The sequence below is a fragment of the Aspergillus melleus genome, assembly GCF_016097325.1.
Source record: "Aspergillus melleus strain CBS 546.65 chromosome Unknown contig1, whole genome shotgun sequence".
Taxonomy (NCBI): domain Eukaryota; kingdom Fungi; phylum Ascomycota; class Eurotiomycetes; order Eurotiales; family Aspergillaceae; genus Aspergillus; species Aspergillus melleus.
This window is the reverse complement of record NW_025763370.1, coordinates 4,581,417-4,604,965: the sequence shown is the minus strand read 5'-3', so window position 1 is coordinate 4,604,965 and position 23,549 is coordinate 4,581,417. Positions and strand designations below refer to the sequence as shown.

Genomic DNA, 23,549 nt, shown 5'->3' with positions numbered 1-23,549 from the left:
TCGCTCCGTTCGGTTGCGAGACCAAGCTGAGTTCTACCATGTAAATATACTATCTTCCTTTTTTCGTTTCTTGCTCACGTTGAAATATCCCCTGGATGGCTCGGATATCACCTGTTTTGCTTTTTATTTTTATTTTTTTTTTTTGTTATGTTTTCCTATGTTTCAAAATATCCTATCAATGTCTTTTCCAGGCAGAGTCTGGCAGGCGGGACAAAAAAACAAGGAAAAATGGCTGTCGAGTGGGTTCGACAGAAGGGAAAGGAAAAACCCCGAGGGGAAAAAAGAAGATTGATTTGATGTCTTGACGCCTGTGTATGTATGTTTAGCGCATGAGGCTCTGATTATTTGAACCTATTATTTACTGTTCATTGTGCCATGACATCATTTACCGGACCACGTTAGTTGGAGTCCAAGAGCGGAGGCTAGATGGAGGTAGACCGACGCGTGGCAAGGGATGATTCAAAGCGTTTTAAGGCTGAACCAGGGACCGAGGAGAACAGAGGGAAAAGACTGGAAGCGAATTCGATCTCCAGTTGGAACCGTTTCGCTGCCTGCAAGTGCCGACTTCCTGCCCTGATTGGCCCTCCGGTGCTTCCGCCCGCTTTTCTGCTCTTCGCCCTGCTTCGGTCCTTCTCTTCCTTCGCTTCTCGGTCCTGCCCAGCATCCCCGACATCCATGTTGCGCCCTATTTATCCTCCGTATCTGCGAGTATGAATGGCAGCCCCTCGCGCATGATGACGATTCATTCTCTGAATGAATATGAAATGAAATGAACACCCCGTTGATTATCGCATCTAGCCAACTGATTTCGCATTCCGTCAACGGAGATTTCCCTAGGAAAGATCGGTGGTCGCAGGAGGACTGACAAAATTTCCGGAGACCTTGAGGATTTCGGCAATAGAACTCGGTCTTGAAAACCAACTTTCGTGCGAACATTGATATTCGATAGCATTCCGCTGTTTCCGACTGATATCAGAACTTCCGCGATACCCCACTACATCTTACCCCCCCCTTCTGTGGCGACCCTCCCGAATCACCCCCAAATAAACATGGAGGTACCTTCGAACCTCCCCCAGCCTCTGGACGGCCATGTTCAAGGCGAGATGGCCATCCGTCCTCGTGCAGACGATAGCAATGAAGTTGTGTCGACGTCGAATCCCCCGTCCCTTCCGGGCACCTCGTCGCAGGCCCCGCAGAAGCTGCAACTGGCTTCCCGTAGCAGCCATATGGGTAGAAAACAACTCATCTCTAACGCCAAAGTCGCCATTCCTCGACAGCGAACCTCATCAACCAATCCTCGATATCCTCGTCGTGTGCCTTTGGCGTGTGAGACATGTAGGCAGCGGAAGACAAAGTGCAGTGGCGACACCCCGGTTTGCCGGCAGTGCAGGGAGTTGAGGGTCGAATGCAAATACCCGGTATCTTGGAGGGAACGTACGAAGGGGTTAGTGCTATCGCTTTGCTCAATATATTTCAACCGAGCGTTGGCTGACGGACCGCACAGGCAGTTGGATAAGCTTGAGATAAAAACGCAAGAATATGAGAATTTACTGAAAGAAATTGGGAATATTGTCGATGGCCGGACTGCGGAGCGAATCCGTAACACACTGGATAAGGTGGGTTTCTCTGCTTGTGTTAATGACTACAGTGCATCGGGGTCAATGATTCCTCGCCGAGTCGCTTGCTGACATGTGTCTAGTGGTCGGCGAGAGGCGATAGTACATCTAGCTCTCAAAGCAATTCGCTCACCCCCCAGGATGAAGACCAAGAGCTAGACGATGTGAGCAGCATGTCATCGATTGGGTCGTTGGAGGCAATCGACCGCGTGGAGGAAGACTTGAATCGAACGCCTAGTTCCAGGGCAACCGGCTATATGGGGAAGAATTCCGAGATCACCTGGATGCAGCGACTACGAAAGGAGGCCGAGCAGCGATCCCGCCGGCAACCAGGGGTGTTTGAAGCTGATAATGACGGCGAATTCGCCTTGCATGCAATGAACTATCACCTAGACGATATGGACGTCTCTATCCCAGGTCCCGTGCAGGCTTACTGGATGCCGCCACGACCGTTGGCCGACAAACTATTCGAGGACTACCTGGACACCATCCATCCGTTTTTTCCTATCATCAGCCGTTCGCTCTTCCGCACCCAATACAACATTTTTTATGATAGTGCCGCCCGACCTGGAGACAAATGGCTGGCTATTCTGAACATGATCTTTGCCATTGCTTCAAAACACGCCCATCTTACGCAGGCCCCGTGGCGTGGCCAAGAAAAGGACCATCTAGTGTATTTGACTCGGGCTCGCATTCTAAGTATGGATGGGAATACCCTCTTTAGTCACCCTGATCTACAACAAGTTCAGGTCGAAGGCCTGGTCGCTTTTTACCTGCTGGCAACGGATCAGATCAATAGGTAAGATTCCCCCTGTTTAATCCTCTTCAAGTTCATACCGTTCCATTTGGTTGTCTCCCTTCCGCCCTCCCCCATCCTAGCCTAAAACTCCCCAGTTACTCCCAGTTAACGGTTTCATAGAGCTTGGAGAATTGCAGCGTTGGCCGTTCGTTCGTCCATCTCTCTTGGCCTTAACATGAAGAACACGAGCCAAGGCACAGCGGCCATATCCAAAGAGGCGCGCTACAAGGTTTGGTGGTGTCTCTACACCTTTGAACACATGCTTGGAATTATGACCGGTCGGGCCTCGTGCATTTCTGATGGGATTTGTACAACGCCCCTACCCCTACCGTTCGAGGAGAATGAATTACGGGACCCGTCGGCGGCAAAACTTCTTGGTGATCTTACCTTGCGACAGGAATATGTGGATGCGGCTCTGGCAAGCTCCTGTGTACGACAAGTGCCGCTCAATCCGCTTGGAGGAAGAGACGCTCGACACACCGACAAGGTTAGGGATCTCACTTGGCTCAGAAGCCAGCCACCTAGTAGGGCCCTGATATTTCTCTTCTACGTTGACCTCGCGGTCATTGTTCAAGAAATCGTCAACAGAGTCTACTCCCTGGATTCCACCATGGTGCCCTGGAGCCACATCGAGAACCGCATGCGTGAGCTTCGATCCCGGGTCGACCTTTGGCAATCGAATCTGCCCGAAGCGTTCGATTTCACGCGTTTCGCGCAGAAGGACGACGAGGATCTAGGCGTACTCCGTGGGAAACTCTTTTTAGCGTTCCATTTCTACAGTGCACGGATCACCCTAGGCCGTCCGTGTCTGTGCCGCCGCGACGCACGGCAGCAGGCACCCCACGAAAAGTCGACTTTCAGTCACGATATGGCGATTGTCACCCTAGAGTCAGCTCATATGATGCTTGGTTTGATACCAGACACACCCGACGCTCTTCGACTCTATAAGATCTGTCCCTGGTGGTGCATTTTGCACTATCTCATGCAGGCAGTAACGGTCCTTCTTCTCGAGCTTTCCTTTGGCTGCATCCATGCGCCGGGAGATGAGGAAAGGATTTTGCTCGCATCAAAGAAGGGTGTCAGATGGCTTTTCGCTATGGCGCAGTTCAGTCTACCCTCGCGACGTGCTTGGGAACTCTGCAACGGCAACCTACGACGGATCGCCATAGGCATGAACTACGATCTGACGGATATGCCTTCGTCCGACGACGAACTCAAATCCTACCGGGAATCCGCTAATAACGAGAAAGCCGACATGAGCCAGGCTACCATGCCTCCCCCGCAGAATGTAAATGCTTCTGCCTCGGGCGAGCAGCCAATGATTTCCGTGCCATTCCAAGCACCAGTGGGATACCCTCAGAATCAACCACCTTCGACCGTGGATCCAAGAGTTGCCATGCCGCCTTCGAGCGCATATCTGTCCTCCGGATCGGACATCTACTTCCCGTACGATCCCATCAGCGGCGAATTCATCCGGTCATTCTTCCCTGCTTCGAATGACGATGAGTCGTGGGACCAGTAATTTTCTCATTTATCCCCATGCCCATTCACATCACATACTTGTTATTCCTTCCCTCATATTCCATTCTATCTTATCTGTATCGTGTTTGCCTCTGTTTTATTGCCTTTTGATTCCGCGATGTGTTTTCCATGCCTTATACCTTTGGGCAAAGTTCGATACATTTACCCTTTTTATTACCCTTTTTATTACTCTTTTTTTTAACTCCTTCTCTACTCTTATGTGTTTTTATCTATCTTGACTCTGATTTCTTTCACCCTTTATCACCTTTTAAGGCGTCCTTTTCCTTTTCCAACACTGGCGGATGGGTCTTTGGGCTTTACTATCGTGGGTACTGGGTACTGGGTACATACAGAGGATACAGATGGCGGAGAAACCGGAGTTTCTTTTCAGAAAAATTTTCGGTTGGTGCATTTGTGTTTGGGGGGATTCCTTTGGCTTTTTGTTTTCCTTCCAAATCACTTGGGTGCATGTCATTTGATATCAAATATAGATGTGTATTTTGGCTGGGTGGGTGGATAAGGTATGATTCTGTTACAAGAATTTGATATGTTTCTCTATCCATTCTCAGTGAGCCCTTCTCTTTTGGTACTGTAAATTTAGAAATTCCAGGTATCTATTGGATTGTTGTTACGCACCTGATCCGTTGACGTTACCAACGCGCTACATGCCAAAAAGACTCAATGAATGGCCAACAGGCTAGGCCATTCAGTCAATGTACATACTATGTAGGGAGGGACTCTGACAACCGTCTCCCAACTAGACCAAAAAGCTCCGCGGGCTGATGGTCAAGTCCTTGCAGTATCTGATATGTCAACAGTAAATGCTAATATGAAGATGAGTATATTATCTATGTCTATTTATATTACAGGTATGTAGATGGAACTAACGTCACGACTTTCTGTCTGATAGAACGCCGGAGATATTTATATACAGCATTCGGTTATGGCGAGAGAGAGGTATCTAAAGTGAACAAAGAGTATGTAGGGAGGTTGGTGAGGTGGTGAAATGGAAAAAAACACCAGAAAGATGACTATCCGTCATTTTTCTGCGAAGTAGCCAGTGAACTCCTTCAATGCAAATCAGATAACAATGCCCCAAAAAAGTGCCGATGAGATAATGTACATATATGCAAGGCACACAAGGCCCTTGAAAAAGGAGATAGAAAGGATGGGCTTAGCCAGTAGTCGGAGTAGCAGCAGCCGATCTCTCCATTTGTTGGAGCTGTCTGCGCTTTGCGCGCTGGTTGTGCTTTTTGCGTTGCTTGCGCTCTACGCTTTGTTTGCGCTTTTTGCGCTGCTCGGGCTGTTCGGGCTCTTTGCTCTGTTGTCCAGACTGGTCTAACAGATCTAACTGCTCTAACTGGTCCAACTGTTCAAACTGATCAAACAGGTCTAACTGATCAAACGGGTCAACCAGTTCAGACTGTTCAAACCGTTCGCGAAGTTTGCGCTGTTTGCGCAGTTCTTTGCTTCTCCGGTGCACCAGGCCGCCGACCTCACGGTTGATTGCGCGGCGGCGTAGACCCAAGGATTTGAATTGCTGGGCGCAAAATTCGAGAACAGGGGTCGCGGGGTTTGCTTTTGAGGGTGTAGATACAGCCTGCGAAGATGATGAGGAGGCATTGTTCTGTTCCGACTCGATGACACGAGTAGATTCAAAGTCGTTGTGTTCCTTGACGGCAGCCTGGGCGATGACCCGCACTGTGTTCGGGTTCGGGATGGTCGCCTTCTGTTGGGCTTTTTGTACAGAGGCCGAGTCGAAGTGTGGGACATTGGCGAAGTTGCGTTCTTCGCGCGAGTAGAAGCGGAAAATGCCGCCTTCGTGGAGACGGCGGTTGGTGGGTGATCGGATGTCGAGGCACCACTGCTGCCACATGCGTTGGCCAGCTGCGCTGCCCTGGGTATCAACAAGAGCGGAGAGGAGGGGAAGGAAGGCAGCGGAGGGGATGTAGGGAATTTTAGAGCGTGCAGTCGGTGTGTATTGAAGGGTGGCATCGGCGGCGACGTCGTGGAGAGCGCCGGGAATGGAGAGGAAGACTCGATGGAGCATAAAGAGGAACTTGCGCTGATTCCTAGATCTGACTTCACGGGACAATTCATTGAATTCACCATTAAGGATCCGGAGGAGGATGGATTTTGCTTGAGCGAGATTCGTTCCATGACGTTCCTTTTCTGAAGGCTCGGATGATTGTTGCTGCTGACTAACATGATCTAACCTGACGATTTCAGCGGCGAGTGCAGTTACATTGCTGTGGCCCCAAGACTTAAATCGGAAGTCACGGAGATACTCTAGCATGAAGACCACAGAGTCCCAGTGGCCCATCGCCATCCGGAAATTCAGCAGAGCTCGCACTGTGTTTGTGGACAGGGGTTGCGAGAGGGACTGCACCACGAGGTCGCACAATTGGGTGTTTTTGGTGACAGCGGCGAACCGAATGATGGACGGCGCTAGAGCTTGGTTGCCATATAACTTCTGAGGAATTGGAGGACCATCAAGATCATCCGACAAAAGGAGCCATTCCCCAAAGCTAAATGCACGCGAGGTCGTAGCCACATCAAGAAGCTGCGCCAGAGTGAGGACCGAGAGTTGTGGCATTGACGTGTCAAGTGGTAGAAGAGAAACAAGCTCGCTGAAGTTCAGGACGGGGACATTCTCGGGATCTGGGGAGTTGTCCTGCGAGAAGAACTCGTCAATGCGGTACATCTTGCTGGCATCAATCACCCTCTGGAGCCATTCGATCGCATTAATGGCGTCTGCACATAATCCCCGTGAAGTATAAGACCTGATGTTGTACTCGATGAGTCCGGCCATAGCCCAGCTCTCGTCGTAAATTTGTGATGGCTCCAGCAACTCCAATTCCTCCACGTCAACGGTCTCAAGGTCGAGATTCCATGGCGGTACCACATGGGGGGTGATACGGAGAAGGTTCTCAAAAGCGCCTGGGTCAACCTCCTGGTTGAAGCCTCCGGATTCAATAACACGAACAACAAACCGGTTGGATTCCATGTTGGTTGGCAGGGGATCTCCGGCCGTCGTTGCTGAGGCCATCGTCATACTGAGGGAAGAGGCCTGGTCTAGAAGCATCTTTGTTGAGATGCCTCGGAAGCCTAGACCGCGATAGACTTGATTGGGCACATTATCAAGCAATGCCGTGGCTACCTCAAGGCTGACCGTTCGCTTGCCCAGGCCGTTGAAAGGCGGAGGAACAACACGCTTCCGTAGCGACGGCGTGCGCTCCTCAACTGGGGAATGGCGCCATGACTCTTCCTGGTCGATAGAAGTCTTCCATACCGATTCCGGGCGCTGGAGAAGGGGTCTCCAGCTTTCAAACTTCCACGCCAGGTCCCCTGTGCGTTGTTTCATTTGGTTGACGAGCCACACTCCTTCTTTGATATGTCCATGTTCGACGCAACACCACAGAATAAATTCCAACCAGATCTCAGGTCCAAGTTCGCGAATACCCATCTTGAAGGGAAGGTACGGAGAATCCTCGCCAGCGGCGGCAGCCCGAGCTGCCACCTCTGCCTCGTGCATCAGCCAAGCCGCATCCGACAGAACGTTCATGATGTGGGTCGAGAGGAGGTGCATTCCGGGCGGTCGAAAGACAGTCTGGTGAAAAGAGGGAGGAACATGTTTGTACACTCGATCAGCGACGGCTCCAGAATGGTGCAGACGTGCAAGTGTTTGGAACACGCAAGACATCGCCGATTTCGACTCATTTGGCGAAGCGTCGGCTGAATTCAGTACAATAGAGCCCAAGCTTTGCCACACTTCCGCCATTATCCGGTTCGAATGATCATCTGCGTATGGTCTTTCGGTCAAACCGTCCAAGGTTGTCCATTCGGAGACCTGCGAGGGCTCAGATAACGAGTCGATCTGCGGAGCCGAGTCTGCACTTTGATCAGTAAGCTGATCCAGCGATAAATTAGTACCACGACTCCAGCTGTAATCAAAGAGGCCTCGATGGGGAACCGCAACCGAATTGAGTGTATCCGCAGCATCGAGCAGTCGACCCAGTAAGTGATGCACCGCAGGCCAGTTGTTCAGCCGGTACCCCAAATGAGCCAAGAGGTCTAGGTCTGCTAGATCCCTTGCGTAGTACAACAAGATATTCAACTCGATGGTTTGCGCAAACGACTCGGGGGTCGAAGCGGTTGCTGTGGCCGTCGGTGCATTATAGGTGTCGGCGTCTTGCGAGCATTTCCGTAACGAGGGCGGTATATATCGCTCCAGCAACGTCACCCAGGCCTCCAGGTCACCTCGCTGCTGCCAGGGAAGGGGGGATTTTCTCTTATCCGACGAGGAATATAATTCGAGTAACCGGCGATCAAATGGAGGTGGCGGAGAGCCGACGGAATACTGGCGACCCCATTGTCGCCTTCCCAGAGAGGGTCTCCAGATCCGGAGCCCCGAGTGCAGCGAAGCACCGAATACGCGACGCGAGAGAGACAAGACCGAGGGACGTAAGAGACGAGCTGGATACAGGCACCTTTTCATGACACGACGGTGGATCTAGCGGGAGCGACCTGTAGGCGGAGGAAATCCAAATCTCGATGTGACCGGCGGAAGAATGGTCTGAGGCGCATATCTAATTCCTCGATCGATAACGCATTTCTCGGGGAAGCAGTGAAAAGAAAGTCGAGAGCCGTTGAAGGCCAGCGCGAACAGTGGAGAGGTCAGAAAGTCTGCAGGTGCACTTGTTATTTTTTTTCTTTCTTCGCCGCTTTCCTCTTTCGCATCGCCGCGCGGGATGAGTCAGCCGGCACGATCCCTGCCAATCAGCGGGCGCGGGTTTCCACGCAGGGACGGGAGAGCACGTGATCCATCTTATCTACTTCTACGGAGTACTCACTACTCAGAGTACAACTCTCGAGTCAAGTTTAACCCCTTATCATTGAGCTGCTAGCATACATACATGGTGACCCGGTCACCTCAAATGAACGACTGATCCAGCAGCTATCTAGTACCCATTTCTAACCACCAGGGCCATCCTGGAAAATGGCGAATATCACAACCTCATTTTACGCACGGAGCTGACGAGCATGAACGCGCTTGATCGGGAAGTTAGGGCTTCCATGCGGAGGACCACCGGAAGGAGGAGTGGGAGTTGGCCAGGGAATGGAGCTCGAGCTGGGAGGGTAGCTGCCCGTAGGACGAGGCACACCGGGGGGCCACGGGGTCGACGAAGGAGGCCCCGTAGGAGACGGAATCGGGGTGCTCGACTCCTGGAGGATATGATCAGCCGGAGATGCTGATTCGAGGATTAGGTGCTACTAACCACAGGCAGGATATGGAATGCACCATTGTTCTGAGCCACAGCTGGGGCAACGAGGAGAGCCGCTGCCGCTCCGAGGATGGTAAACACCTTCATTATGGTGGGTATGGGCTGGGACTCGAAAAAAAAAAAGATGGATTTGACGTTGCAAATGAAAGAAAGAACTGTGCACAGCACCCTTGAGGAGGAGAGATTAAGATGCAGAGGTAAAGATAGATTCAGGATCAGAATGTGCCATGGAGAAGGTGTTTATATAGCCATGCGAGACAACCTGTGTTACATTTACCGCACGTCCTTTGCCCCTCCTCTCGCGTGAGTCCGACATGCGTTGAATCCAGAGGACGATCTGGATCAACAGGACGACACCTCCATTAGGCAACCAGTTGCAAAACATTCCTATCTGTGTGTGATGGACGGATCCGTTTTTCACGCCTCCCAATCGGGACTGACCTGAAGCGCTCCGGTCCCAATTGGGCGAAGATTGGTGAAAGGAAGATGAATAAATGAATAAAATTCATCGAAAACCAGGTAAGACCTCCAGACCTTGATGACGAGTCGGGCATGACCGATCCCTGGCGTTTGATAGTGCAACATCGGCAATCAATAATAGGTGGATGGAGGGTGCCTTCAAACCCCAGCCGCCGGGCCAGAATAAGCCATGATAGACAGTCGATCGGGGCGACCAGTCAATGTAGAAGTGTCAACAGAGAGACGTCCGACGAGCCAAGGGCGGCAGGTGGATGAAGATCCCCGTCGGACGGCTTCAATCGCAGGAACATGTGAGAGAGCATTGGATGCGGCTGGCGTGATAGGGCCGCCGGGTAGACCCATCTTTGTTGCGACTGGCATCATCCCGTGTGCGTTGCCGATCAGGATGGTCGGCGTCAACTCATGAGAGATGGAAAAAGGTCGACAGGAACTTGGGCCGTCGGACGGAAAGCAGGGACACCCGAGATAACGGCGACGATCAGCCTCCCCGATCATTCTTACTCCAATCAGCGGCTGGTAACCTGTCACATCCTCATCACGGCGCGCCTCGGTGGGCCAATCTGGACTGGAGGCTTGGATCTAGTGTCAATAGCTGAAACAGCGCCTGGAGAGCCAGAACGGGCCATGTTCCTGGCTGTCAGCGACGCACCAATGCTTTTGGTACACGATGGTGGACGAATATCCAAAAGGGGATGGAGAGACCAAGAGGCAAAGCCAAAAAAAAACTAATTATTGAGCCCGGGGATTCTATGTACAAGACAGTCGGACACTGGCCACCAATAAACAATCGAGATCATAAACAAAGAAGCCCAAAAGGTATCAATCACGGCAAACCCGTAAAAAGGCAAAACAGCTGTATCGCTACACGTATCCCCAACCAAGCCAAACAAAAGGAAGAAAAGAGAAAATCAATCAAAACCCAACAGAATAGGAATTTGGCCTGAACTCCCCACGGTGATCGTCAATCATGATACGAGTGTGTCGCGCGCATGTAACCTCACTGCTCCTCGATGAACTGATCATCGTCCTCCATCGGCATGTCACCACCAAGCTCCTGCTCGACTTCGTCCACCACGAAACTTTCGTAATCCTCGAGACCTTTTTGAATATGAACCTTGAATCGGATCACGTCGTTCAGCATGCTTTCTACGTTCGTATGCAGCTCCTCCCGTAATGCGTTGGCTCGTAGAGTGAGCTGTTCATATTCGATGTTGGTGTTCATCTCGCGCTGCTCCATCAATTGAACGCTCTCGCTTAGCGTTGCCCGCATTTTGGCCAATTCCTTCTCCATTTTCTCGATCTGGGCGTCCGAGGCTAATTTCTGCGTGGTGGTAATCTCCTTGGTGCGCTCAAATTCCTCTTCGGCTGCGCGTCGCTTATGCTCCAAGGCCTCGACCTCGCTTCGCTTTTCATCCATGGCCTCCTTGATGTTGTCCAGGAGGTTGCGTCGGTCCAGATCGGCGTCGATGGCGTTCTTGCGCCGCTCGTTGATCTCCTTTCTGAGCGTCTGGAGGCTGCTGCGGACCGAGCCCCGTAGGTCGAGGTTGAGGAGGTGTGCCGGGTGATAGCCCGTGAATGGTTCTGCAAGGAGTCTGTCTCCCTCGGGCGAAATCCGGTTGGGCGCCCCGCCGATCTGCGAGGTAGAGAAGTTACTTTCGTTGACGTTGAGACTAAGTTCGTAGTCCTGTCCTTTGGCATTGACCGCGGACATGGGAATGAGACTGGTCTGGTAGCCCAGCGTATTGTAAGCCTTGACAATCTCCTCCAGGTCCTCGAGCTTCTTGCTCGCGTCCCCCTCCTTCGCCATGACGCGTGCGTGGGTTTCCTCAAGACGGCTGACCGTGTCGTCAAGGCTCTTCTGCAGTCGCTCGCGCTCAGTATTCATACGATCAATGTCCTGGATGGTGATTCCCTGTCTGTCGACACTCGCTTGGAGGCCTGAACGTTCCTCCTCGGCCGCAAGTAGTTCCGTCTCGGTCTTCTTGAGCTCGTCATCCAGGAATTTGATGCGAGTCTCGTACTTCTCAATCTTGCCCTGAACGTTCTGGTTGTAATCCTCAAACTTTCGCTTGTCATCCTCCAAGATCCGAAAATGCTTGTCGAGTTTAGCCATGTCAGGCGCGTTCTTTTCCATCTCCTCGATCTGATCACGCAGGGACCGATTCTCCGCCTCGAGGACTTGCATCTCCTGCACGTATTTCTCATTCCCCCTTTCAAACTCCTGCGCCATAATCTCGACGTGGGGTTCAAGTCGCTTTTCGGCTGTCTCGTCATCTTCGTCCTCTCCACCTTGCAACCAATCAGTGTAAGCGCCCGTGAGAAAACGGAAGATGATGCGGTCCCCAGAGACATCCACTCCCATCTCTGCACATGCCTCATCGTATTCCCCGGAGTCAAACCGCTGCATCATCTGTGCCACCTGCATCAACCAATGCAGCATACCGAGGAAGGTAGGCCAATTCTGACCTCCCACGGCCGCAATCTGGGACTTCGTGATGCCTTTTTCGTAGGGATAGCGCAGCTGCTTGAGGATAGGCGGGACCTCAGAATCCATACTTTTCTGGAACCGGTACCCGGGATCGATGCGATGATAAAGCCACTGGAAGATATAGTTGAAATCCTTCTGAGTGGGGGACCGGAGGGTGTTTTGGCCTAGGGAATGCTTCATTTCCAGCTCAAAGTTGTTATGGGTCAAATATTCCAACAGCTCCTGTCCAATCCGCGCTTGGAATGATCTGTCCCTGAGAGGTCGTGGATCCCTGGGCACACCAGCAGCAGAGGGGACTTGGGTGAAAAAGGATTGGGAGCCCATTGCGCCCCCGACAGACGGACGCGAGAAGACGCTGCTCCTTCGTTGCAGGCTTTGCGATGATGGATTGGATGACATGGGGGCAGGGGCGTAGCTTTGTCGGCCGGCGCTGGCTCCTTGGAAGATATTGCTGGAGACGGAGCGCCTGACGGACGAGAGACCGGCATCAGCGCCAAATCCTCCGGACGAAGAGCGCTTGAAATTAGGTTGCTGCGGGCGAGTAGCAGAGTTCATCAGCGACATGCGCGTGTGCTGCCCAGTGTACGGGGGGTTTAAGGCGCCGATAGAACTGGTGCGTTTCATGGCCGACGACGGTTGAGGAAGAGCGGAGTAATTCTGGACACTTCCTAGAGTCTGTGTTATTGAGTACGTTAGTTGAAGTTACCCCATTTTCATTCCTGACCGCGCAATAAAAACGCCAAAGGATCTATTGGCTGTCGCTTGAATGAGGGATGAGAGGGGGGAGGGGGAGCTGCATACTTCTCGGGGGCGCCTGATACTGAATAAACCTGTGTCCTGAGACATGATGAACAGATAGCCGCCACTGCGGCTTAGAATAGATTCGTTGACTCAAGAGCTTTGCGAAGGTGTTAGCCAAGCGACAAGCAAGAATGTGCGAAGAACGAGACTGCAGAGAGCAGCGAGCAGAGAATGGCCGACGGAGAAAAAACGGGCAGCACAACAAGACGGACGGCGGATGTAAACAAGACATGCCACTTCGACCGGAAGCAGCAGGCGGTGGAAGCTTCCGGAACAATGCGGCACCCGGTCGGGAATCACGAGACTCTGGGGAACCTCCGCCGTCCGGTAAGGTACTGTTCGTAATTACGAGCAGCGACTTCCCGAGGTCCATCGCTCGCTGCCGATGAGCCTCTCCTCTCTCTCTATCTCTCCCCGACCTCCTCCTTCTCCTCCTTCTCCTTCTCGACCCTATTGGAATTCCCCCATCAAAGCACCCCCGAGTGTGAACTATCTGACACAGAGAGTCTTGTTCACCCCTGCATCATGGCTCGTGAGGAGCTTATCTCCTCTGCTGTAAGTTGATCACTTATCTGGGGTTATACTGTTTCCGGAATCGGAGCTGACCGAATGCCCTCCATCTCCAGGTTACTTGTGCGTGTTGATGACGCCCCTGACTATACTAATGGTTGATGGAACAATTCCGATTCTAACGTCTTCGCAGTCCTGCAGGATCCGGCGGTAGCATCGTCGCCGGTCGAGAAGAAAGTCGCATTTCTTCAGTCCAAGAACCTAACGAAAGAGGAGGTTGACATTGCCTTATCTCGCGCCGGTGAAGATCCTTCGGCAGTGGCAGCAGTAACCGCGTCCTCCTCGTCAACTGGTTATCAATCTCCTCCGCCTCAATCTGCCTATCGACCGCCCCCTCCCCCTCCCCAAGGATATGGGTATCCCCCGTATGGCCAATGGCAACCACCTCCGGAGTGAGTAACCCTATCTGCACCATGCGACAGTATAAGGGCTCTCGAGCTAACGCCGAACCGCAGGCCTCCCAAAAGGGACTGGCGAGACTGGTTCATCATGGCGACGGTGATGGGTGGTGTGGGATACGGAATGTACACTGTTGCGAAGGTCAGTAGTCGCCTACGATTGATTCGCTCGATGGTTGAAGCTAACTCGCACATAGCGCTACATCACGCCGTTAATCGCGCCGCCAACCCCGCCACAATTGGAGCAGGATAAGGAAAATATCGACGAACAGTTCTCTCGTGCATTCGCTTTGATTGAGCAAGTCTCTACCGACACTGCAGCCCTGAAGTCGGCGGAGGAAACCCGTACGGAGCGCCTGGATACTGCATTGCGGGAGGTGGAGAACCTCGTCGCAGACCTGAAGACCTCCTCGCGCCGGAGGGATGACGAAACTCGTCGCATCAGTGATGAAGTCAAGTCCTTGAAGGATGCCATCCCGAAGGCCATGGAAGGGGCCCGCGAAGGCAACGAGAACCGTCTGAAGGAACTCGGGACCGAGGTGAAGAGCTTGAAGGTCCTTTTGGGCAACCGACTTGGTGGTGCTGGATCTAGTTCCCCCGTTACCGGAAAGTCTGTCGGCACATCTTTGCCTAGTGCTTCTCGACCCCCAGAGGAGTCGACTCCCACGACCCCGGCTGCTGCCGCCGCCCCTGCCACTGCAAACGGTGCTTCCGCGATTCCAGTTGCACAGGAATCTCAGCACTCGACTGGAGCAGCACCAGCTGCCTCTACGCCAACCACTCCTTCCGCGGGTGGCAACCCTCTGTCCCAGTTTAACCGATCGGCTTCTATTCCTGCCTGGCAGATGGCTGCCGCTAACCGCTCCAAAACCGCATCCCCCGCAACTCCTGCCACGCCTGCAACCAATGCAGGAGATTCTTCTAGCAGCGCGACCGGTGAGCAGCAGAGTGCTCCGGCTAGCTAAAGAGGTCACGAATCATCACCATAACTTCACTTCCAACGCCCATTGCATGTAGAAGTTTCCTTTCTGTTGTCTTCTTCTCACTACCCTGTATTTATGACGATTTCAACGGAGTCCGAGACGACGGTCTAATTAGGATAAGGATTACAAGAAAGAACTTTCTGAATACCGAACGGTCCTATGTAGCTCATCCTTGTAAAGTACTCCGTATTAAGCGATGGTCGGGAATCACATGAATCGAATCGAGGTACCGCCGAGAGAGCAAGGCTTGGCATCGCTTCCTTTGGTACTTCCGCGACGTCATTTTTTCTCTTCCTTTCTCCGCCGTGTTTCCCTCCCCGATCGACCATAAACCATAACACAAAATACTAGCAACACCACCAACATGCCATCACCAGATCGCTCTTCCTATCGACATCCCCGCCACAACCCAAGGTCGACGTCCCATTCCCGATCTCGTTCTCGCTCACGCTCGCGCTCCCCCGATCGATCAGACAACAAACATCACCGCTCCGATAGACATCGCAGACACCACCGTCACCACGGAGATAGCCACAGCCACAGCCACAGCCATGGCCATTCTCATCGAGATCGCGACCACAGAAGCCATCGACACAGTCGTCACCATGGCCACGGGCACGGTCATCGCTCGCGACGCTCCGAGCGGCCGTCTTCGTCATCGCATGCGCCTGCGCCTGCGCCTCCTGCGCCCGTGATCCTGCCCATGCAGGCGCGCGAGCTCTCGAAACGCGACCTACCCGTCTACGAGCCGATGTTCGCTATGTATTTGGATATTCAGAAGGGGATTATACTTGAGGATCTGAGTGAGGAGGAGGTGAAGGGGCGGTGGAAGAGTTTTGTGGGGAAATGGTAAGAGGCTGGCTGGCTTTTTCCTTTTTTCTGTTTTTTCTATGAGGAGGGATGTCTGGGAAGCGAGGGATTTGAATTCGGTCAACATGGGTGGGAAAATTGAACTAATGGCTGGTGCTCTAGGAACCGTGGTCTTCTTGCAGAAGGCTGGTATGACCCGTCTACGTTAGAGAAGGCACGTCGCGAAGCCGAATCTCAACCCCCTTTGCCGTCTAAGCCCGGACAGTTTCGTGGATCACCGGACTATGAAAACCCGCGCGATGAAGCTCCGGGAAACAACTCGAATGCCGATCTCAAGGATCCGAGAGAACAGGGAGACGCAGCGGAGGATGAAGATGAGGATGATGATTACGGACCCGGTCTTCCAACTAGATACGGAGTGACGTTGACGGGACAGCAGCATTTGGGACCAGCGATCCCAACAATGCAGGACTTGGATTTGCGGAATGGTATTTCTTTAATCCTTATTTGGTCATTGATCATTTCAAGCCAGTTTGCTAATATGTTGCGATGTGCTAGAATTGGCAGTGGAAGATGCTCTTGCAGCCCGGCAAGATGCACAAAAGTATCGCCGTGCAGAAATGCAGTCGCATAAATCCGAAGTGCGACAGATGGAGGACGAGGTGGCTCCACGTGCAGAGCCCGGGACACACGAGCGGCGCATGGAGAAACGCAGAGAGACAGCGGCTGCTAATCGAGATTTTGCACAAAATCGGCGAGGGGGGTCACCTACCGATGCTGCTCCCGAGGAAGAGCTGATGGGGTCCGGTGCTGATGATCTAGAAACGATGAAGAAAGCGCAGGAGAGGGATCAACGTAAAAAGAATGAGCGTGAAATTAGGAGGGAAGAGATATTGCGAGCGAGAGCAGCCGAGCGAGAGGAAAGATTACAACAATATCGACGCAAGGAAGATGAAACCATTGGGTGGCTCAAAACGCTGGCTAAGCAAAGGTTTGGATAAACGACTCGCACAATCCTCCTAGCAAATATTTCGACTGAATCCTAAATATTCCCTCTGTTTTACCCCCTTCTGCGAGTACCCTTCTTTTCCTCCCGCAAACATACCCCGACTACATCTGTAATGACATGGAATTCATTCAACGGGGAACCTGGAGTGTAATGCAGCGTGTAAGAGCCGAAAAGACAAACCCGTAGAGGAACTAAGGGGTGCTGCATTCTTCTGATCAATTTTGTCGCAGCACTGAGAGCCCCCCGGGCCATCAACGTTTGACTAGGCCAAGAATTGGTACTGACCAGGATCGAAATTCATATCAGTAGGTTCACTCTCAGTGAACTTTCTGCGCACAACCGGTCTGTACTTTGATCGCCTAGCCCTCTTTCGAGGCCTCTTCGGGTACGCCAAAACAACACCATTGTCTATCTGCTGCAGGACAGGGACGGCCATATTGTCGCCTGCTTCCCCGTCGGTTGTCTCGTAGGAGGTAACTTTGCCATCTACGGGAGAAACCGAAGTGTCCATTGCTGTCGGTGTGAGGATAGGCTGCTGCAGGTTCTCCTTGCAAACTTCACTGTGCTCCCGAAATTGCTCTGGAATTACTGCGTATTGATCCTCCAGAATAGGATATTGTGTGTCTCCGCTTGTTTCTGCAGAAGGTCGATGTGAAATCGGAATAAACTCCGGTGCATCGGGCTTCCAGATCGTCCTCTGTAGCGACGATGAGTCTGTAAAGAGCCTTTCATGAGGTCCCATAGCAAGACGGATGTTTTTCTGGTCTTGTCGATGCTGCATATCTTTCATCTCACCAAGCTCATTTGAGAACCACTTGTTCATAGTCAACATCGATGGATCGGTTGGAACGGTTGAGGTAGGAGTCTTAGCCCTGACTTGGGATGACCAAAGTCGGGCGTAATATCCGTTTGCTGACAATAGAGAGGCATGGTCTCCTTGCTCGATTAGTCTACCATGATGAAGAACCAGGATTCTGTCTGCCCCTCTTATTGCAGAAAGACGACTACTAACGCGAATGTTATTTACTAAAATCAGGGCACGAAATTACTTCATGACACTCACGAGACTTTGAAGGTGATCTTCACGGCGCAAAGCTTTTTGAGGCTTTGTAGAACAAGGGATTCAGCATGGCGGTCCAGACTGTTTGCTGCTTCGTCAAGAAATACAATCTTTGGGTTTTTGATTATCACTCGGGCAACTGCAAGACGCTGTTGCTCGCCGAAGGATAGTTTGACACCATGTCCCCCGAGAGATGTTTGATATCCCTCGGGGAGCGAGTTGAAGAGGTCATGAAGTCCCACCTCTTTGCATGCTTCGTATACTTGCCCTTCGCTAGCGAGAGCGTTGGCATACCTTATGTTATTCATGACAGTGTCGTGGAGTATGATTGTTTCCTGAGATACGATACCAATACTGGTGCGTAAGCTCTCCAACGTCACGTCTCGAATGTTTTGTCCATCGATTGTGATGATACCCTGGTGTGGATCGTACATGCGTACAAGCAACTTAGATAGAGTTGATTTGCCGCTTCCTGATGGCCCAACAAGAGCTATCGTTTGGCCGACTCGCGCCTCCAAGCTGACGTGACTCAACACACGGTTTTCCCCATCGTAGGCAAAGCTGACATCTTGAAACTCAACATTCCCTCTATGCCCTCTCAGAGGCTTCGCGTCCTTATGGTCGCGTATGGCTGGCTCAACTCTCAACCGCACCGCTAAGTCATTGCGTTGAGAACACCTAGGGCTGAGTCCCTGATGATGCTGGGGAGAAGTTGAATATTGCTAGAAAGTCGGGCCCAGTAAAATACCAACGTCACGAAACTCCCAACAGGCTTGTTCTCCCAGGCTACCTGATATGCGGCAAGGAGAAATAGTCCAGTAGAGCTGGCGTACAACAAGCACGACCGGGCAAAAGAATCTAGGCAAATACCCAGAGAGAACGCAATCGACGAGTACATGAGATTTACGAGGACCGAGCGGTAGCGTAGCTTCTCGTGCTGGATGCGGTTGAAATATACCACCGTCGGCCAGTTGGAAGTCGCCTCGTACAGACATTTGTGTTCGGCTTCCATGTCACGTATCAGGTGTTCCTGCCTGCTCAAAAGTCTCGGTAGCATCTTGCCTGACACCCAAAAGACGGCAATGATAATTGTGCTGAAGTTCATCGCCATGTACATACCAAACATCCAATAGAGTACTGCAAAGGCTACCAGGACATCCAGGAGGGTTGGAATGACGTGGAAGATAAATGAACGAACAAAATGTCGAACACCTACGACCTGACTGACTGACTCCCAAAGGCTTGCTGAATTTGTTTTGTCATGGAAGTCGCCTGATAATGACATGACTTTGTCAAAAGTAGTCGCTCCGATTCTGAAGCAAAAGTGCTCCTCGAGAGGAGACCACACGCATCGGCATAACTGAGGGATACCTCCACTAGTTTCGAGGAGCCAGAGACCCGCGAATGCGACTATCTCTCTGTATGGTATTGTACCTGTATCAAGTCATAGTGATCAGCATGGATCAATTCGCATTCTCAGACTTCACCGGGGATATCATTCTCAGTTGCTTGGGGGGAAGACTTACCGGGGTTCATCGAAAGAGAATCAATCATGAGCCCGAGTTTCAAGGGCACAAAGAAGATCAAAGCCCTCTCTATTACCATGAGAATGACAAATATACCACACAGCAATTGTAAAAGAGGCTTGTTTTGCGGCCAGAAGAAGGGCACGAGAAACTAACCCGACGTCAATGGTCAGCAGTGATCAACACACCGAGCAGTATAGGGCTTACGCCAGTTTTTCGCAAATACGAGTCAGTTCCACTGTTAACATGATTCACCTGCGGGGAATGAAAGGGCTGATTCCAGGAAATTGCACCGTATTGGGCGTCTCCATGTGCATTGGGGTTGCTGTTCCGGCGCGAGTAGTTGTCGCTAAGCAAGGGTGACGTTTCACGATGCAAGCGCCTAGAGGGTAGGAACGATCCGACCAAAACAATAACGAGAAAAGATATTATTGTCAAGCGGACTCCACGGGCAATAGTGGTGATGGTAGTGTACAGATCGTTTATCGAACTCCAAGGCGAAGCCCCCAGTGCGAGAAGGAAGACCTCCCCGGCGCAGTATATAATGGAACATCCGGCAAGCGAAAAGTATGACGAGACCCAAGGACCCGAAAGCTCAAGGAAGAGTGAGAACCAGATGAACCCCGAGTTTACATCATAAGCCTTTCATCATCGATTTGTTAGCAAGCATCATTGAATCCAAACCAGGAGAAGCCTCACTATGCTATCACGAGATATGGTTGCGGCCTTTGACAGGGATAAATGAAGAAGGAAGCCAGCACTCGAGACCTAATATCAGTCAGTAGCCATATCATAGTAGTAGTAGGTCATCGAAAGGAGGGGATACATAGGTGATGCAAATGAGGCACACGAAACACAGACTAATTCGGCGGAAGAGCCTGTCATCACCACGCTGGCGATGACCCAAGGCCAATGCAATACAAGCCGAGACAACAAAGTAAAAAGCAGCAGTTGGTGGCAAAAACCAATGGACTGTCACTATAGCGTTTTGTCCCGGAATATCTGAGTTGAGCGTATTGGAGACAGCCATGTTGATGAGCATCAGGTCTTATCAACCTTGCTCGAATCGTGGCAGCTTTTTATCAAGTAGTAGCCTCAAAGTACCAATGTTTTTAATGAAGAGTATGTATCGATCAAGAAAATCTAGGTAGATGATTGATAGTATGGCGGGGGAAATAGCAGGGAGGATGCTGGGCCCCGATCTTTTCGGGAGAGGAAGGAAGGAAAGAAGGAAGGAGCGCCTGACCTCAGCAAGGTAGTAGGTATGTAAGCCGAATATGACACCCTCTTGTTTACTTTTATGCATCGGTTCTAAGGAAAATAACGCCGGTTGCATCTGAAGAACGAAGTGACAAGTCAAAAAAGAAGAAAAAAAGAAAATCAGACCTGCCTCTATAGAACAACTAGAACTTCCTTCCGAGATCAATGTTAGCAACCAGTTTCATATGTTCAGTGCCCTCAACGGCCGATTCGTCCACTCCAAAGAAGGGCTTGACGGCAACATCCACCGTCTCTTCGAAGAGACGGCCCACAACGGCCTCTTTCAGGTCTTCTCCCGTTTGAGCAAAGTCGGGGTAGGCGTTCACTTCAAGGAGCCATGCAGTTCCCTGTTTGTCGACCAGGAAGTCCAGGCCGTACAGTTCGAATGCATTGGGAAGGGTCTGGAAATGAATCATCATTCCCCTGGCAGCAGCTTCGAAAACTTCACCCGTCACAGCACAGATTTGGTCAAAGACCTTTGCCTTCCAGTCGTCCCCGAGCCCCGGGACGTAGTGATCCAACTGCCAGAATCGACGAACGCTCTCTTTGTTGGCACTACCGCCCTCCTGGAAACAGGTATTCGTTAGGTGTCGTGCAAGATCTGTCACCTCATCTTCATCCTCCCATGGGGGGCAGTATGGCTTTGCCGCGAACAGCGCGAGCATTTCATTGAAGACGTAGACCTTCAAAGCGCCCACAGCAAGGACATATGTACGGATGTGAAATTTCCGCTGGGACGAGGAAGGGAGAAGCAAAGGTGGATCGATGTAAGGCTGGGCGATGAAATGGCGCAACTGGGATGTAACCACTCCGTTGCCATCCTCCTCATCATCCTGCTCCTCTTCAGGCCTCTCTGACCCACTCTCTGCATCTGATTCGTCAACTTCCCATTCTTCGAATATCTCTTGCAACTGCTCTTCGCTATTGAAGAGACGGATTCCTTGGCCACGGTCACTCATTCCAGGTTTTAGGATCCACCACTCCTTCTCGGATGCAGGTCTCTCTTCGTTCTTCTCCAAACTGTCCCGCAGCTCGTACGCCTCCAACAGCGCATCATCAAGAAATTCCGCGTAGTCCAATTCAAAATCAAATCCTAATTTGACATGCTTTCCTAAGATACTGTCTGGGTGCTTGGTGATCCAGTTGGTCACGGTGTTGGATAGATAATGCTTGCGGATTAACGCCTTGCGAATGATATAAGCATTGGCCAGGGACGAGGAGGAATTGAACATGACATGCTCAAAATCAAGGCGTTCGTATTCACGATACTGGAGCACGGGCGTTGAAGTAGATGGTAAATCTGACAACGAAGATATAGCTTTATAACGGGTTTCGCCGAGCCGACGCCGTAGTGCTTGCTCCATCAGACTTTGGACATATGGATCATCACTGTCCACAATAGAATGTAATGCAGGCTCATCATTATCGGGTCTACACGATTTAGGTCTATCAGAATTTCGGCCATCCAAAGAAAAATGAACCATAGACAACAAAACCGGAGAGAAGGCTGTAAACGAGGGGATGTGAAGCAACGCACTGAATAAAATCGACTATAGGAGGCACTCGAAATAGGAAAGGAGGGGTAAAATCAGATCAGGACGCAATAAACATGTCACATATCGTCGTGTAGATTCGTTCGCCAAAAAGTTCCACTCACAGCTTAATCTCTCCTTGGAATCCTGGAGCGTGCATGAAGTTGACCTTCAGGGGGGTGACGCTAACTTGGAATTAGTGACATAAAACAATTGTTAATCCATGGCATCTGAACGAACCTTGTCATTCCCTCCTTGACCGTCCAGCCGTCATTACCCGGTTGGCTTTCTTCGACGCTCTTGTAGACATCGGAGAAGTTTGGTGCCCATTGGAAATGCTTGTGTTGGATCCGAGACCTCTGTGCAGGAGCACCCTCGGTAAGTTGCGCATCAGACTTGCCTCCCTGATTCCGCACCTCATGCTCGCGCAGATTGGGGTTTCTGTCGGACACGGCAGCATCTACCGCCTGGAAACAACTCCCCGATTTCCACCGATTGTCGAGCATCTCGGTATAGAAGATTTTGTTTTGGCTAACTCCAGGCTCCAGTGGTACATTAACAGAGTAAAGGTCCACGCCATCAACCCAGTTCTTAGCGAGGTATTCAATCAATCGAACTGAGTGGCCGGACGCCTCGGCAATCACAACCGGATCGTGGTCTCGGGAGCTGAAAGCGTAAGATAGAGCCACCGCGCGTTTCCCGCAGGCAGCTGCTTCCATAGCACCACCGATTGTGCCACTCGACATGGCGAACAGTGAGGTTGTGTTCCGGCCGTAGTTGGGGCCTGAAACCACGAGATCCACCGGCCCCCGATCCTGGAAATAATGGTAAAGACCGATCTGGACGCAACTGGCCGGGGTTGAGTCTATCAGGATCCATTCGTCGCCGTCGTGGTCTTTCTCGTCCTCACTATAGCAACGAGGCAATTCATGTGTAGTTCCGTCGTCTTGGTGCAGTGTGCCCGGTCGGAAGTAGGTAGGCTTCACGGAAGCACCGATCAAATGAGCCTTGCCGATCCAGGATCGCTGCTGATGTGGCAGAACCACCGAGACCACATGCCCTGCTGATTGTAACGTGTGAACGAGAGAATGGACGTAGGGAGACGACTGGTTCGACGGGGGGCCGTCGTCGTTTACCACCTACGTCAGGAGTTGTCAGTGAATGGACTCGCCCATGATAGCTGCGTAATGAAATGCAATCCGAAATAGTACCTACAAGAATATGCATTGAGATGATTAGACAGAATCACTGCCAAGGAAAGAATGGAGAGGAAAAGACAAGTCGGGGAGGAGGGAAAGGAAGAGGAAAAGAAATCGGAAGTTTCCCCCGCCTTTTTTCCCCTCCGGCGGATCCACTCGCTGTTATCGATAATCTCTCCGATGCTTCCTGCTCTCTACGCTTTCTACATAAT

At 51.5% G+C, this 23,549-nt stretch overlaps 9 protein-coding genes across 9 annotated transcripts; 3 read left to right on the top strand and 6 right to left on the bottom strand.

Annotated features, from left to right (window-relative positions):
• Positions 1-1,049: 1,049 nt before the first annotated feature.
• On the top strand, positions 1,050-3,937 carry LDX57_001638 (Zn(II)2Cys6 transcription factor; the record flags this gene model as incomplete). Its single annotated transcript, XM_046083287.1, has 4 exons — positions 1,050-1,448; positions 1,509-1,616; positions 1,700-2,415; positions 2,536-3,937. The coding sequence occupies 4 exons, from the start codon at positions 1,050-1,052 to the stop codon at positions 3,935-3,937; spliced, it is 2,625 nt and encodes an 874-aa protein (XP_045939244.1).
• Positions 3,938-5,110: 1,173 nt separating this feature from the next.
• Positions 5,111-8,434, bottom strand: LDX57_001637 (uncharacterized protein; the record flags this gene model as incomplete). Its single annotated transcript, XM_046083286.1, has 1 exon — positions 5,111-8,434. One exon carries the CDS (start codon positions 8,432-8,434, stop codon positions 5,111-5,113), a length of 3,324 nt encoding a protein of 1,107 aa, XP_045939243.1.
• Positions 8,435-8,958: 524 nt separating this feature from the next.
• LDX57_001636 (uncharacterized protein) lies at positions 8,959-9,308 on the bottom strand (the record flags this gene model as incomplete). Its single annotated transcript, XM_046083285.1, has 2 exons — positions 8,959-9,162; positions 9,216-9,308. The coding sequence occupies 2 exons, from the start codon at positions 9,306-9,308 to the stop codon at positions 8,959-8,961; spliced, it is 297 nt and encodes a 98-aa protein (XP_045939242.1).
• A 531-nt stretch (positions 9,309-9,839) lies between these two features.
• LDX57_001635 (uncharacterized protein) lies at positions 9,840-10,196 on the bottom strand (the record flags this gene model as incomplete). The annotated part of the gene is made up of 1 exon (XM_046083284.1): positions 9,840-10,196. The coding sequence occupies one exon, from the start codon at positions 10,194-10,196 to the stop codon at positions 9,840-9,842; it is 357 nt and encodes a 118-aa protein (XP_045939241.1).
• Positions 10,197-10,698: 502 nt separating this feature from the next.
• Positions 10,699-13,035, bottom strand: NDC80 (kinetochore-associated Ndc80 complex subunit NDC80; the record flags this gene model as incomplete). Its single annotated transcript, XM_046083283.1, has 2 exons — positions 10,699-12,864; positions 12,991-13,035. The coding sequence occupies 2 exons, from the start codon at positions 13,033-13,035 to the stop codon at positions 10,699-10,701; spliced, it is 2,211 nt and encodes a 736-aa protein (XP_045939240.1).
• A 338-nt stretch (positions 13,036-13,373) lies between these two features.
• Positions 13,374-15,084, top strand: pex14 (putative peroxisomal membrane anchor protein (Pex14)). The gene is made up of 5 exons (XM_046083282.1): positions 13,374-13,545; positions 13,617-13,623; positions 13,694-13,952; positions 14,016-14,100; positions 14,156-15,084. Exons 1-5 carry the CDS (start codon positions 13,516-13,518, stop codon positions 14,921-14,923), a joined length of 1,149 nt encoding a protein of 382 aa, XP_045939239.1. The 5' UTR covers positions 13,374-13,515; the 3' UTR covers positions 14,924-15,084.
• Positions 15,085-15,644: 560 nt separating this feature from the next.
• On the top strand, positions 15,645-16,752 carry LDX57_001632 (uncharacterized protein; the record flags this gene model as incomplete). Its single annotated transcript, XM_046083281.1, has 3 exons — positions 15,645-15,790; positions 15,914-16,239; positions 16,310-16,752. 3 exons carry the CDS (start codon positions 15,645-15,647, stop codon positions 16,750-16,752), a joined length of 915 nt encoding a protein of 304 aa, XP_045939238.1.
• A 270-nt stretch (positions 16,753-17,022) lies between these two features.
• LDX57_001631 (uncharacterized protein) lies at positions 17,023-17,583 on the bottom strand (the record flags this gene model as incomplete). Its single annotated transcript, XM_046083280.1, has 1 exon — positions 17,023-17,583. The coding sequence occupies one exon, from the start codon at positions 17,581-17,583 to the stop codon at positions 17,023-17,025; it is 561 nt and encodes a 186-aa protein (XP_045939237.1).
• Positions 17,584-20,376: 2,793 nt separating this feature from the next.
• Positions 20,377-23,460, bottom strand: LDX57_001630 (putative acid phosphatase). The gene is made up of 4 exons (XM_046083279.1): positions 23,354-23,460; positions 22,379-23,277; positions 22,264-22,323; positions 20,377-22,037 (listed from the first exon to the last, which is right to left on the bottom strand). The coding sequence occupies exons 1-4, from the start codon at positions 23,363-23,365 to the stop codon at positions 20,750-20,752; spliced, it is 2,259 nt and encodes a 752-aa protein (XP_045939236.1). The 5' UTR covers positions 23,366-23,460; the 3' UTR covers positions 20,377-20,749.
• Positions 23,461-23,549: the final 89 nt, after the last annotated feature.

Coding starts and splice junctions, on each gene's coding strand:
- pex14 (XM_046083282.1), top strand. CDS start 13,516: ATGGCTCGTGAGGAGCTTATCTCCTCTGCT. Junction 13,953..14,015: donor CAATGGCAACCACCTCCGGA/GTGAGTAACCCT, acceptor GCCGAACCGCAG/GCCTCCCAAAAGGGACTGGC. Junction 14,101..14,155: donor GAATGTACACTGTTGCGAAG/GTCAGTAGTCGC, acceptor ACTCGCACATAG/CGCTACATCACGCCGTTAAT.
- LDX57_001630 (XM_046083279.1), bottom strand. Junction 22,324..22,378: donor GTCAAGGAGGGAATGACAAG/GTTCGTTCAGAT, acceptor ATTCCAAGTTAG/CGTCACCCCCCTGAAGGTCA. Junction 22,038..22,263: donor TTCCAAGGAGAGATTAAGCT/GTGAGTGGAACT, acceptor TAAATCGTGTAG/ACCCGATAATGATGAGCCTG.